General features: G+C 42.8%; 1 protein-coding gene across 1 annotated transcript in view; it reads right to left on the bottom strand.

Annotated features, from left to right (window-relative positions):
• Positions 1-210: 210 nt before the first annotated feature.
• The window catches only part of LOC310987144 (plasmanylethanolamine desaturase 1), a gene marked incomplete at its 5' end in the record, with an annotated part of 32,372 nt that continues 17,837 nt past the window's right edge, over positions 211-14,745 (bottom strand). Inside the window, 3 exons of the mRNA XM_083973324.1 lie at positions 211-430; positions 3,540-3,752; positions 8,071-8,215. Coding sequence (XP_083829450.1) covers positions 309-430; positions 3,540-3,752; positions 8,071-8,215 — 480 coding nt within the window. The 3' untranslated portion in view covers positions 211-308. The remainder of the gene's footprint in view (positions 431-3,539; positions 3,753-8,070; positions 8,216-14,745) is intronic.

The following is a 14,745-nucleotide window of genomic DNA, read 5'->3' as shown; positions in this document are numbered from 1 at the left end:
ACGTTGACAAAGCCTGTCAAGCAGCTGACAACCAGCACGAACAGAAATCGATCCAACCACCTTTGATTTGTGTTTCTGTTTTTGCAAAGATGGTTCCTTTCAATGTTTGCTCTTTAGCAAAAAAGCAAGAAGCAAAGAGACACGAGTAAATCCTAAGTGAGTGTGCTCATGTGTGTGTGTGTGTGTGTGTGTGTGTGTGCTTCTCTGCATCATTCGCTGTTTCAGTGTTTATGCATCTGAAAGCCCATCCATCCATTCATCCATCCATCCCTCCATCCATCCATCCATCTGTGTATTTTATGTGTTTATCAGTCGGTCTTCTTGGCCCACGCCAGGTCGTCTGACCGAGGTTTCTGCCCCGTCACGCATTCGATCAACCGCTCCATCCGTCTCCAGAAGCCCAGCTGATCCAGCGGGTAGTTGCACCAACCTGGGATGTAGGAAAACACAAAGAAACAAAAGAAAAGGAGGAAGTCAGGAAGGTGGAAAGAAGAGCAGAGGGGGATGCAAAAACACAGATGAGAAATGATGGAACTGTAATCAGATAAAGTCATCAGCAAACATATTATTTATGTTTATTTTTCAACTTTCATGTAGGATTTAAGCATTTACTATAAGACACATCACACCACAGTCTCAAGACCCCTGCCGTATTTAGATATTTGTTTTGTCTCTGACCCCGCCCACTGCTCAAACTGTACCCACAGTGTGAACACTGGCTCGTATTGACCTGCTTCTCACCATCCTTCATCCATCACTGCTGCCTTTTCCCTCCAGACACTCCACTGCTCTTGATAACTTCTTTCTCGCTTAGTTTCAAATCTCTCCACTACCACTTCCTACTTGTACCTGTATCTCCTCTTTCGCCTCTGACCTCCTGTCTCACTCAGCCCCTGATACAGTAGCAAACACACACACACACGTGATCCCACACAGACATGCTTTCTCTTGTGCAGTTTACAGGATTTTAATGACTATAGAATATGAAATGGCTGCAGGCCAATGAACACATGAGCATGTACATAATGTACACATTAATGCATGCATGACTCTACAGCACGGTGGACACACCGTCATGTCTTTGCTGAGCATGACACACACATGTAGCGACATCACTGCTTTAGGAGCAGCTGAGCACTCCCCTGACATTTGAGATGAAAAGCCATTTTACTATTATTACCCCCCCAACACACACACACACACACAGAGAACTGATGCTTTTGTATGTACAGTAAAGCATTTTGCATAGATGCAGTTTTACTTTTGTGAGTTAACAACAACAAACACACAAATGCACATATAAAAAAAGAAATCAAATACATAACTATACATACTCTCTCTCTCACACACGCGTGCACACACACACACAGAGGAGAAGTAAATAGAGACATTCACATGGGCTGTGTGTACTTAGCCCTACCCTTGTCTGATGCTCACACCCCACCACCCATGATGTGTTTGCATAGGGTGCATGCTATAGCTGCAGGGATGTGAGTCTGTGTTAGTGTGTGTGTGTGTGTGTGTGTGTGTGTGTCCCTCCTGTGACCCTCTCTCTGCTGGAAGACATGAAGGAGCCAGAGGTTTTGTTTGATTTCCCCTCTTTCCTTCCATCTCTCCTTCTTCCTCTCCTCTCTCGCTCCATTTCTCCTTCTTTTGCCACATACTCTTTTTTTTTTATTCTTCCAAATCCCTGTTTTCTACCCTCCCACTCTCTCCCCTCGCTTCCTCCCCACCCGGTCCTCCATCCCCCCTCTGCCTGTGAAGTCCTATTTGTTAGAACAGACAGCAGGTTAGCATTAAATATACATGGGGATTGTCAGCCGGTGGCGAACACAAAGGCAGCTAGGCGAGCCCCAGTGGAATCCAAGCCCGGCCTAGGCAGCCAGGCTGGGGGAGCAGGGGGCCGTCGCTGTCCCCTGTGGGCCTCCCGACCGCCAACAACCCACCTCCCACCACACACACACACATACACACACACAGGTTAGAAACTGAAGAGGAGGTCAAAAAGACTAGTACACACACAGATGCTCGAGTATGCAGATGTAAGAGGATGTGTGTGCACGCGTACAAACACACTCTTTCCCTGTGCCACCCCTCCACTCCCCCCCCCTTAACTTGCTCACCCACACATCTGTCGTCCGCAGGGGCGCAGGGTGACGTACAAGCTGAAGCCCCCTTGTGTATCCTCCCTCTTTCCTCCCTCTCCCTCCCTCCCTCCCTCCCTCTCACCCAGATGCACACAGAATACTGAATGTGGATCTATTACGGAGGCCTCCAGTCTCTGAAGACACACACGCGCAAACAGAACATTTTCTTTTAGTTATTCATAAGAAGTCAACAGACAGACAGACATGGCCGCCATTTTATTTTAATCTGTCGAGAACGGCAAATGAAATCACTCTGGAGTCATCAGCTCCAATTATGGCGATCTAAAATGGCTGCCCACCACAAAAACACAAATAAACATCTGGCAGGAGTCAACAGTCAGACGTCACTTCGATGTGTGACTGATGCAAAATGAACAAAGTATGGTGTTAAATTCATTTTGGTGAGTATTTTTGCTTTGAGATTACTTACTTTAACACTTCCTACTTTTTCTGTGGTGGAAGCAACATGAGTTAGAAACAAAGTCTTGATCAGGAGTAGGACTCATGTAACTAGCTGAGTGTTGATTATGCTGTTGATGGGTTGGCAAAACATTATAGCTAAACATGAAAAAGAGCTGTAAAAAAAAAAACTGTTGCTGCAAAGTACATGTGCATAGTGTTTGCAAACACTTAAAAAAAATATGGACTGGCCCTTTGAATTACCAGGAAACTTGCTGTGTTCATTGTATTGCACTGCAAAACTAAGAGAGTATTTCATCTTGTGTACCATAAAAGATAAACAGGATAGACAGACTAAAACAAGACTCTAAAACAAACTGGCCCCAAAGTAAAACCACAATGCAACATGAGTAAGTACATTTCCAGTGAAGGTTCACTGCATGAATGAGGTTCGGAAATACCAGCACAGCTTGTGCTGCTCTGTTTTGGGATGTGTCTAATGCAACATTGTGGTGAGAAAAATCCAAGAACAAGAAACCAGATTGTGAGACTTCATGTAGATAATGTGTAGGTAGGTTACCACAGACAGGAAAGTGCTTCTGTTCTGACTTATTTTATCTGTGGACGTTGCATGGAGGTAACATTTAAGGAGAAACCCATTGCTCACAAAAACTGAAAAAAGAAGCTCTGCCAAAGAACATGAAGACAAGCCTGATGATTATGACTATTGGCAGGACATTCTTTGGTCAGAGGAAAGCAGAATGAATGTGTTTGGGTCCAGCATGTTGGTCATGGACCCGGCCCAAACCACCACAGTGACTATACAGTGTTGACTGTGACACATGGGAGTGAGAGTGTAAATGTAGATCATGTCCATCTATCCAGCCAACAATCTGTTTTCCATCCCTGTCCTTATTTATCATATCTAATTTTATGTCAGATGTTATGACATTTGTTGATTTGAATATTCACAAATTTGCAACCAGTTCTCACCTGTAGTGATGCAGTAGTACGTTTCATGTGGAGAGACGTGGTGGATGCGGTGGTGTTTCCGTGGCAACACCAGATGCCAGTCCTGGAGCAGCATGACCCAGCGCGGGAGGCCAAAGTAGGAGTGACTCCACTTATGGATCTGATTGGTCAACGTCACAAAAACGGCCAGGGCGAAGACGTAGCAGTCCCAAGGATAGGACGCCGCCAAGGCCTCTGAAAAAGTGACAGGAAACAGACGAGACGTTTATGTGGAGAGAGACGAGGAAAGAGAGAGAGAGAGTAAAGTTAATAGAATAATTGATCAAACTGTTTAGTGTAATGAAGAGGGCCAGCAAGAAGGCATAGCACTCCCACAGAGAGGATGCTGGCAGGAGCCTTGGAGAGATGTAGAGACCGAGGGGGAGGATGAAGAACAGGGGGGGGAGGAGAGGGAGAGGGAGGATGGGGAGAGATGGGAGAGTGGCAGCAGGGGAGAGAGGGGGAGATGACAAAGACACATAAGTAGGATGATGAGGAGAGAATGTAAAACAACCTGATACATAACATACTTTAACATAACAGCAGAAAGACAGGAAGCCGTGATGATGTTTTCCAAAAAACAATACAGTCTAATAAATTCAGAGTTTCCAAGAGCAGATCAATCATCTGACTTCAAGTGAACACATTATTCCAGACTGTTTTCATCACGGTGCATCACTGCAGCACCACAGGCATCAGAAACAAAACTAAAGTCAAGTCAGTCAGGGGTGAGACACTTCAGCCCTCTACTCCGGCGTGCCATCACACAAGAAAATCGCTCTCTCCAAATTCTGTCTGTTCTTTATTGAGCATGTAAAATCCCCACTGATCTTAAAATGTTACAACGAATCATCACCCCCCCCCCCCCCCCCCCTCACCTTTTAAATATCTAAACGACTTCTGCTATTCATTTCTCATCCTCAGAAAGAGCTGCACGTCAGTCCTGCAGAGGCATCCTGTGCTGTGCTGTGTGTTTGTGAAGGTAGAGGAGCAGGAGTTAAGGTGAAGGCTGGGGAATAGGGGACAGCAGTTTACTGACTCAGTGGAGACGTCACACTCAAACTGAATTTGGAGAGCAGTGATGTTTTTCCTTTACAAACAGGAAACATTGACTTCACAAAATAAGGGGGTCAATAAATGAAAATATTTTTTTCTTTCAGTGTAAATGTTGCTCAGGGTCCACTGTGAGTGTTGCTTTTTTTTCCTACAGGGAATAATAATAATTCTAATACTAATTCTAGTTTTTTACATGTAACACTTCAGATCATCATTATATTACACTATGTCAACCTGTAGTCTTAGTCAGAGACTAAGACACCCTGTTATAACATAGGTTTTCTAATTTTTTATATCCCGAAATAATTTGTTAAAAAAAACTTCCATTTGCATATCCACAGGTTTCAAAAACATCATACCTTTCCTTCTTTTTGTGTGAAAAATCTGCATGCAATTAACAGCAGAAGACACACCTAGCTGCTTGAGTACTCCATGCATTTCTCGCCTGACATTATACATTGCAAATTAGGATTTTACATATAAAACAAACAGTACTGTATGATGAGATGATAAAAGAGGAACTATGCAAGAACAATGCATCTTAATTAAACAGGTTCGGAGTAATTGTGATGGTTAAATGACTTGTTAAATGTCTCTGCACTCCGAAAAAGTAGCAGAAGCTCCTTAGAGAAAAAAAAGCGACCAAAACTGCAAAAAAGGGACCGATTTGCGTGGCTCTGCTTTAAAAACCAAGAGCATAGTGCATTTATTCAATCTGTTACTTGAGCATGTTATTTGAAATCGATGGGTAAATGTATAAATATGAACCATCAGAAAATGCGCACACACACGGTGATGTGCATGTGAAATTTTTCAATATGATTAAGATCAACATTGTGTGCACGCAGGAGGTGGAGTGACAGCAGCAGTAGATACAGTCCATCTTGAGCTGAGATTGACACAGCCAAATGCTAACATCACACATGCTAGCTTACAATGCTAGCGTGTAATGGACTAGAATAGACATTTACTGTCATCGTTAAAAACAGTGAACAACTGTTCAGCAGCTTCTTCATGGCAGCACAGTGAAGTAAAATCAACCAAAAACACCACAATTGAACACAGACAGCAGATAAATAAACATTTACTATCAGAATAGAGTTGTTAAAGTTGTAGAGAGTTTATTTGTTTTTTCATTGAAAAAATTAAAACAAAACAACTAAAAAAAAAAAAACAATAATGCAACTTCTGAATGAAAGTGGGCAGAAAGAAGCAAAAGAGAGAGAGAAAAATAAGCATGCTCATTCGTCTGCCAGTATGTGCAGCTGAGACTGATGGAACGTCATTGGTTTTGCTTTTATTGGCCATAAACTTTCCAGTCCACAGGTATCCTCCAGCTACGCTGCCAGTGTGGCTAAAAATGTTGAATAATCTGTGTCTGTCCACTGAGTTCAAGTGTTAATGAGGTGTCCTAAATGTAGACTTACTGCTCGGCCCGGAACCATGGAAATAGTTGTTGAGGATGTCATTGGTATCTGGGGATCGTGTGTTGTGTCAGTGTTGATTTGAGCTGACAGGTGACAAACTCGTCAGGACTCACACACACACACACACACACACACACACACACACACACACACACACACACACACACACACACACACACACACACACACACACACAGGAGCAGCTGTGTGCAGCGTTTTCTGGAAATAATCATATGCAGGGTAAGAAGTCTGCCTCGCTGCTGATGGATGTTCATGGAGCTGTTCCGCCCACACCTGCTTCATAAAATAAAGGTACGAGTTTGGTTTCCATCAGTCTCCTCTCCTGCCACCTGCTTAAAGCCACACCGAGGTCTGCGGCCTCCCTCCCTCACCGCTCCCTCTTGTAATTCATTGGAGTCTTTCTGTCAGTGTGACTTACAGCTGTCCTCTCTCTGTCTTCCTCCACCCCTCGTTCCCTCTCTTTGGTTAAAACAGCGATCTCTTGACCCCGGTTCAAGTGCAGACATGACAGTTGGAGATGTCACCTCACTGCTTTCGGCCTTTCCCCCTATCTACTTCTGTCTCTGTCTTTGTCTGGTGACCGCTCGACACCGCGAGGGGCCTGACATGACAGGTTTAGATGTCATCTTACCGCTACATGACCCTCTGCCACCCCCACCCCCCAGCCTGTCTCGCTGCCTCTCTCCTCCGTGCACTCTCACCCTCTGTCTCAAACTCTTAGCGGTGACCTCTTAAGGCGCAGACATGACAGGTGTAGATGTCACTGCACCTCTCCCTGTCTCTGTCTCGTGACCTCCTGACTCACTGCGGCGTGTGACATGACAGGTGTGGATGTCACCTACAAGTGGGCCTCGCCACTGCCATCTCCACTCTAATCTTTCCTTCCCTCTCACCCGTTATTCCATGTTCCCTCCTGTGGGCAAGCAGCTGACCTTTGCGTGTTTCCCTTTCACTTCTTTTTTCTCCGTTTCCATAGTTTTGTTAAATCCTTTCCATTTGTATCAGAATTCTCAGTCTGTACCAGGTCTGTATTCATTACAACTTTATCATTTTTTATCTTTATCATCGCTGAATGAGTTGAGAGGGTGAGTTTGGCTTTTAATCCTTGTTTCTATGACCTTGACCTTGATACATGTCATGTAATGGAAAGGCCTTGTTTTAGTTGCATACTTGATTTGCACAGTTATATGAACTGGAAAGTAGCAGATATAGTTATATACTGTATCTACATATTGCAAAATGTTGCAAAATGTTACATATTTGTATTATAACCATAATGATAACTGATACCAATATTGAGTTTGCCAGTATGTTTGCCAGTCAACATTTAACCGCTGGGGTTAAGGGTCCCTCATTTCTAAAGAACCACAACACTCCAACCCTGGACCAGCTGACATAGTGTAACTTTGTAACTGACTCAGGCATATTTCATGTTAGAGAGTAAAAATGTACCATAAGCTGCTTGCATCTTCATTCTTTGACTCGATACCGAGCTAACTTGGGTTACAATCACTATCACATCATAGACACTCCCTCAGAGAGGCTGTGAACAGCTTAACCCCACGACACCGTGGCTAACGCTGCCTTCAACCCAGCTAACTGGTGTCAGCTCCTCTCCTCTACACCCATCACCGACCTTTTGACTCAAGCTGAAGTGCAGACATGACGGGTGGAGGTGTCACCTCCTCAATAACAGGCTGCTCTGCTTCTCCTGCTGATCCTCCTCCTCTGGTCCCTCCCCCTCTGCCCCACACTCATAAGGTCACTACACATGATTACCTGCAAAAGTGCTTTCCCCTGATAAGTGGACACACTTCTCTCACCTCAGAGGCCGGGATACTTTGGCATCTTGCAAAAGGAAGTGACTGCTAAAGATTGTTAGATTGTCACCATTTACTCCATTGGGACTTTGACTGTAAACAAACTGGTAATGTTCACAGCTTTCTGTGCTTTATCACCAAGTGAGAAATGCAATTATGTTTGCACGTGTGTGTGTGTGTGTGTGCTACCTGGTGTGTAAGTGAGGAACTTGCAGGCCATGTGAGCAAGGGGTAGGATGGGGATCATGCAGTTGTCGCCATTGGTTTCGATGAAGTCGTGGCGAGTGATGGCGGTTGGATCGATGTGGTGCTCCCTGAACGGTCGGATGAATGCCTGCAACGACAACCAGTCAGAGGAGAGAGACATTATGGGCTGCAAATCTCAAAACAATACAATTACCCAAACATTTTTCCTTGATGCAGGTCAACTGAGTTTTTTTTTTTTTTTTTTTCCATGGCAGAGAAACACATAAATGCACTGCAGTGAAACACTAACTAATGCTCTTGTTTCCAATAAAAGACATTTCAATACAATAATATGTTTTATGTTTTTCCAGACAGATAGTGCAGCAGTCTCCTGACAGAAGCATACAGTGTGATGTTACTGAAAAATCATTGAATCATTTCTACAATAGCCACAAAAGACAGTTTTATTTTGAAATCATTTTATACCTCAGACTTGAATGATAACCAAATACCAACTTTATATAAAGATCCTATTAAATTCAGCACAATAAAAAGGAACAAAATGACAATATATTGGATAAGCAGGTTTTCTCCGAGTTGAAATTACACACACTCACTTTCTGCTAGACGGAAACAGTGTGATAAACAATAAGCACAAAAACAGAGGCTTGACAAACGCTGCTAGGTTTTTTTTTTTTTTTACTTAATTTACATGCACTTTAAATCAGAATAGAAAACAGACAGCATGCAATTGCAGATCAGATGTGCATGCACACACGCGCGCACACACACACTGCGACTCAGCAGTGTCCAGCATCCTGCGCAACCCCAAAGCTCATATCCAGCATCCTAATAAACCCCGGAACAGCAGTCGACTCGCACAAACACACTCATACACATAAATGACCCATGGACGCCTGACACAAACTCAAAAATTGCAAGCTTCAAACACACACAGTCGCAAACCCCACTTGCACCGCGCAGAAGCAGACACCTGTCTGTGAGGGCATGGGGGTCTCAAATGAAAGACTGAATCTGAATCTCACAAGCACAAAAGAGGACAGAAAGAGACACACATGCACAAACAGGATAAAGGTAATTTATTTCCCTCTGCGGATAAAGCAAAAACAAGGACGGCTTGCATCTTCATTGCCACAGTGTATATGTGTGTGTGTGTGTGTGTGTGCATGCAGCCATGGACACATCAGCATGAAAACTCATTATTGTCGTGTTAGCTGTTCCAACCAATCTCTCTCTCTCACACTCACACACACACCTATCTGTAGGCATCGTTGGTAGGTGCCACTGCAAACACAGAAACTATCTGTTGACATCTTTACTATTATGTTCCCTCATCTGCCTCTCTCCCCCCACCTCTCCTCTCCCATCACCCCCCTCCTCTCACCGCAGCCCTCAGCCAGATGAAAGGCCGGCTAAGCTGTGGAGGTCGTGCTGAGCGGGGCGGCATCAGTGCTCCCAGTTAATGGCGGGCCACCGGTCGCTGCGTGTCCTCTAATCCCACACCGTTTAACGGCCCGCCTCGCACGACATCCGTTAATCACCAGCTCACATCGCCCATCGCCCCAGCAACCAGCGCTGTCCCACTGGCTGGACAGACACGCCCTTCCACCCCCTTCTTTTCGTTTATGTCCTCCCGACCTTTTTAGTGTATTTTCATCTCACTTTTTGTTGGTGTCTTTTTCTCCATTTCCCACTTTTTGCTCAAATCTTCTAGCTGTATTCTGACTTCTCTGTTCCCCATTTTTCCTTCAAGAAGAAACTCATTTCAGTCATTCAATTAACTCTTCTTCAATGCGCCAATCAGCTAATCAGCTTCATTAGAGAGTTGCCTTGAAGTAGACTCATCTGATAAAGATGTAACACATAAAGAAAGAGGGGAACTGACACAAGGAGAGACATAGCAATGCTTTTAAAAGACTACTGCAGAGGAAAAACAGATACGGAGGAAGGATGTTCAAACATATATCCCTAAACTGTAAGCACATCTGGCAAATTTCAATGTGAATCGAGCATCATTGGGAACTAATGAGCGTGACTTGGTCCTCAAAGTGGTGTCATTAGAGGACTGCTAAATCCTTGTTGAGTCAATTAAAGCTCAACGACACGATGACGACAAAAAAAAACAGCACGGCCCAAAGTCTCGCTGAGGAATAGTTCTAAACACTTCTGGGAAAATGTAATGCACTTTTAAAGATAGTGCTACAGTTTTAGTGCTGCATAGAGAAAACGGCTTTTATGGATTCAAATCAAAGCAAATTGTTGTTATAAAATTTCTAATGAAGAACATAATGTAAGCAGTAAGCTGAATGGGATCATCATCTTGCAACAAAAGGATGTTTGGTGAGAATGAGAATGAGATGAAACACAACATCTATAAAGTTTAATTTACTGAATATTTTGACTTTTCTTTTTTAGATCTTCTTTCTTTTAATGTGGCTCATGGGCTTTTCGTGTATGTGTGGGAATTTTGCCACCAGTGGTTTGTATATAAGGAACTCTCTTTAAAAAATATGCAGCTTCCCTTCCTAATGTTGATTTTTTGTAGCTGTCATAATAAAATGAGGACAAGTGCATGCTTCCATTAACTATCTTAAGTGATTTTTTTTCGGGTGGACATGAGAAAATGACAAACTAAGTGATGCATCACAGGATTCCTGTGCTGCTTTAAATGGCCTTGGTGGGTTTGGTCCAATGACTGTGTGCAGCAGTAGCTTTGGTGACAGAGAGCAAGGGACCTCACCTAGAATGAGAGTTTTGATATATCGATTTTATTGGTCACCATTTGAACTGTCTGGTGAAGTCGAGCCATGTTAACAATGTGTGTGTGTGACACGACTCCCACCACAGAGCGTATTTTATCTGTCTCGATCAGACTTGCATTGCAGTGCAATGCCAACTGAACTGCTCTGTTTTCTGCCTTCAGTGATAGTTTGTAGATACAGAGCGGGAACATGGAAGAGAGCCATAACATGTGACAAAACTCCCTGGCTGCTCTCCAACCTGACATGTTGTTGTTGATGATTTCACTCTCAGGTTTTTCTACACGCACAAACACACACATACAAAACTGTGCATGGAAATGGAAAACGCATCTTATCTGTGACCTTAGCAGTAAAATAAGTTCCTCAGATCCTGGAGCCCATACTGGCCTTACTTCTCTGGACTTTGATAAGATAGAAAATGCAGTTTCCAGTGGCAGCTGTTACTGCTCCATGGCCTTCACTGTTGGAAATATTATTTATGATCGAACAGAGGACTCTTATTACTGTTAGGTATCCTATTATGGGGAGTTTATGGAGGGCAGGAGTTCATACAACATACAACCTTGTGTCTGTATTAACGCTTCCACATGGGGTCTACAGTCCGACCAAGTCTTTGAAGAGGTCTTGACAAAAGAAAAGGGAACAGAGAACAGACGAGGAGGTGCACATATGCATTGTACATACATACACAGCATAGACAAGTAAATAACAGAACAAACAAATAACAAAGAGCAGGACTTGCTTCAAATGTTTCATCTGGCTTTATGACGGCAGCTATTAGCCTCAGGTGTTCTCCATCGTCCTCGTCTTTGATATTCAAACTAACCTTAACTGGGAGCACAGGCCTGCTTTATTCTCAGTCTCAAAACCCACACAGACACAAAAACAACTGAGGTGTATGGTTTTTTTGTCTCCTACACACACACACTCTCTCTCACACACACACTTTATTTTCCACCAGCCTATTGTCATCCCTCTGTTCTCCGCACAGGTCCATTCTTCTCTTCCAGTTAAAGTCTTTATTAGAAGTCTCCTACGGTGTCCGACACACCATGCAAATTTGTGACTGCCGCTGTGCTTTTGGTCCCAGTAACTACCCCAAACCCCAATAAATTCCACATCATAAATAAACATCAAACACACAGTACCTTCAGAAAACTAAAAAAAAAAAAAAAGAAAACCTAACAATGGGCTCCAAAAAGCATAGTTTACAGTCAATTGATGGTACAGTCAGTGTATGTACAGAAATTAGGCTAATGACGCAGGGTGATGCGGCAGCCTGAGAGAAAAATCTGACAATTTAGTTCAAATCAACACTGAATCAAAGGAGAATGACATCGACCATTAGAATTCATCACAATAAACACAGTCAATAATGTGGTGTCTGGAGCCAATTAGTGTCAGACTGAGTTAAGGTGATGGGATTTACCTAAAAGCTGTGATGCCTAAGCCTCCGAACCAGCAGCCTCCTGTGTAGAGATATTAGCTCATGAAATATGACCATTTTACATTCTAACAAGTAAAAACTATATCAATCAATTAAATTATCCGACTCATCATTAAGCAGTTAGGATTGATTTACTGCTCTGTGCCTTTGCAACTCATTTATAATCTGCTTTTAATTTGATTGAGTGGATGCTAATTTAGAATGCCACTAAGTAAAAAAGTGATGCATCTCAATAAATCTACAGCTGCCATCTTGTGTTTACGTGCGGTTTGATGTTGATGCCTACTGAGATCGTCTCCTTGAAAAACCTTGGGTGCCTGCTATTTGCCATTTAAAACTTAGAAGGAAAAAAATCTGGCAGAACTTCTTTATGTAAACCTATGACACTGACATGTGGTGCGCTTCATTTGAACCGGGAAGTGGGAATTTCAGAGATCCCAGTGGGATATTTCAACTAGAACACCCCCGCGAAGACGGAAAAAGTCAGAAGAACTTCACTAATTCCAACCTAAAAATCTAAACTCAACAGAAGTGAAAGGTGTCAAATATAATGTATATAATTGTGTAATTATAATGTGTAATGTATTGCTCCTGTAACAATTTCTATCAATAACAACAAAGACAAGCTTCTGCCTTGTTGCACTGGGATCTGGTCAATTCACATCATTCCCAGCCCTGACTCCCCAGGTTAATGTAATGTGGCAGTACTGTATGGTTGTCTGATAAGGTTATTGCCGCCAACATGTTTGCAAGTACAGAGCAACACTGTCATTCATATGAATCATTCATTCATTCCAGCAGCTAAATGCTCCAGTACGTGGATCAACTTTGTCTGATGAGTCCACAGTTTCGGCACAGAATTAAAGAAAATCACCTATCCCAAACTAAAGTCTAAATCATCCCAGCAACGCAATATTATATCAACATTAAATATGGCTACAAAATTAATCACAATGCAACTGAAATTATAATATGAGCAAGTGCAATGCAACTGCACTGCACTCCAAACTGTAGGAACTGCAATTGTTTACGATAAAGGTAGAATGTGTCACAACATTGTTTTGGATTGTGTTGCTACCTACAGTATGACCTGTCCAACAAATCAAATCCTTAAGAAGTAAATGGAAATCTTTATTTGGTACAAGATCCAACAATCATATGATTAAGTTTATATATTTCTAATTGGAAAAAAAAAGCAAAAATTACCATTCACACTGACTGAAATGTGAAATGCAATGCAATGTTTTTTGCATATCTTGGTGAAAAACCTTGGTGTAATTTTTGATGACTAGCCATCCATCTCTGGAAATGTTTCCACCTCCCGGCTGTGTCACTTTGCAGATATACGTATATAATTTAAGAAAAAAACAACACCACAGTGCACCACCCAAGTCTTGGTACAGGCCATGTTTATCTCCTTTCATCTGTCCCTTCATTCACAGTGAAAGCCTTACCTTGAATGTGGAAACCAATCTGGTCTTCAATCAGTCTAAATGGGCCCTTGTCACTCCACTGCTCACTGACCTACACCGGCTCTGTGGCCACCAGGATCAAATTTAACTCACTACTGCTTGTCTACAGAGTGATCTCTATTCAAACTTAATGATCCAGCAGCTTCTCTGCCACTTTATAGCCTGTTATCTGGCACTGCCATCTCTGCACGCAAGGCAGTCTCAGTCCAGAATCATGTTCTCATCTGCGGTTCAAAGGGCATTTGTAAGAAATAGAGTTTTTCACGTGACAAATCTGAATTTAATCAAATAAATTAAAAATCATTAAATACTGACTATTATTAATCAAACATTGTCACTACAGGGTTCAGCATGAATGGGAACTCTGGTTATAATTAGGATCCTTCATGTCTCAAAACACACAACAGTTTCTGCATTTCAACTCATTAATTATCAATGAATATTTCATAAACAGAAGAAATAGAGGATGAACTAGGCACATACAGAAACACACACACTAAATTCCCACCTCATTAATCAAAACAAAGTTCACATGAACCAATCTGCATGCTGCACCTGATCACACTGATTTTAATTGGCTAAAATGAGGATAACCTTTACTCTAATTGGCTGTGCTAAATGTGTGTGCATTAATGTAGGTGATGTGTTCTAATGCAAAACCTAAGTGTATGAGCATCCATCTTAATATACACCCACATACACATGTGCACACACATCGCCTGGCACCGTGTGGTGACAGGTTGTGGAGGTTCAAGGTGAGGCCATTCACAGTGTGCGTCCAAGTGTGTGTCTATGGGAGTGTGTGTGTATCATCTGTATTGGGACCATGGACATTACCGTCCACAGGGAGATTCCTCTGTGCGACAGTGACATTTAGTTTCCAGGTCACTATAGCAGTCCTGAGGCTCGGGGGAATAAGGTGTAACCACCACGCTGCCATGGTGATACAGCCTCAGGAGAGAGAGAGAGAGGGGGG

The sequence above is a fragment of the Trachurus trachurus genome (assembly GCF_905171665.1).
Source record: "Trachurus trachurus genome assembly, chromosome: 6".
Classification (NCBI taxonomy): domain Eukaryota; kingdom Metazoa; phylum Chordata; class Actinopteri; order Carangiformes; family Carangidae; genus Trachurus; species Trachurus trachurus.
Note: the sequence above shows the minus strand (reverse complement) of the source record. Positions and strands in the feature narration are given on the sequence as shown.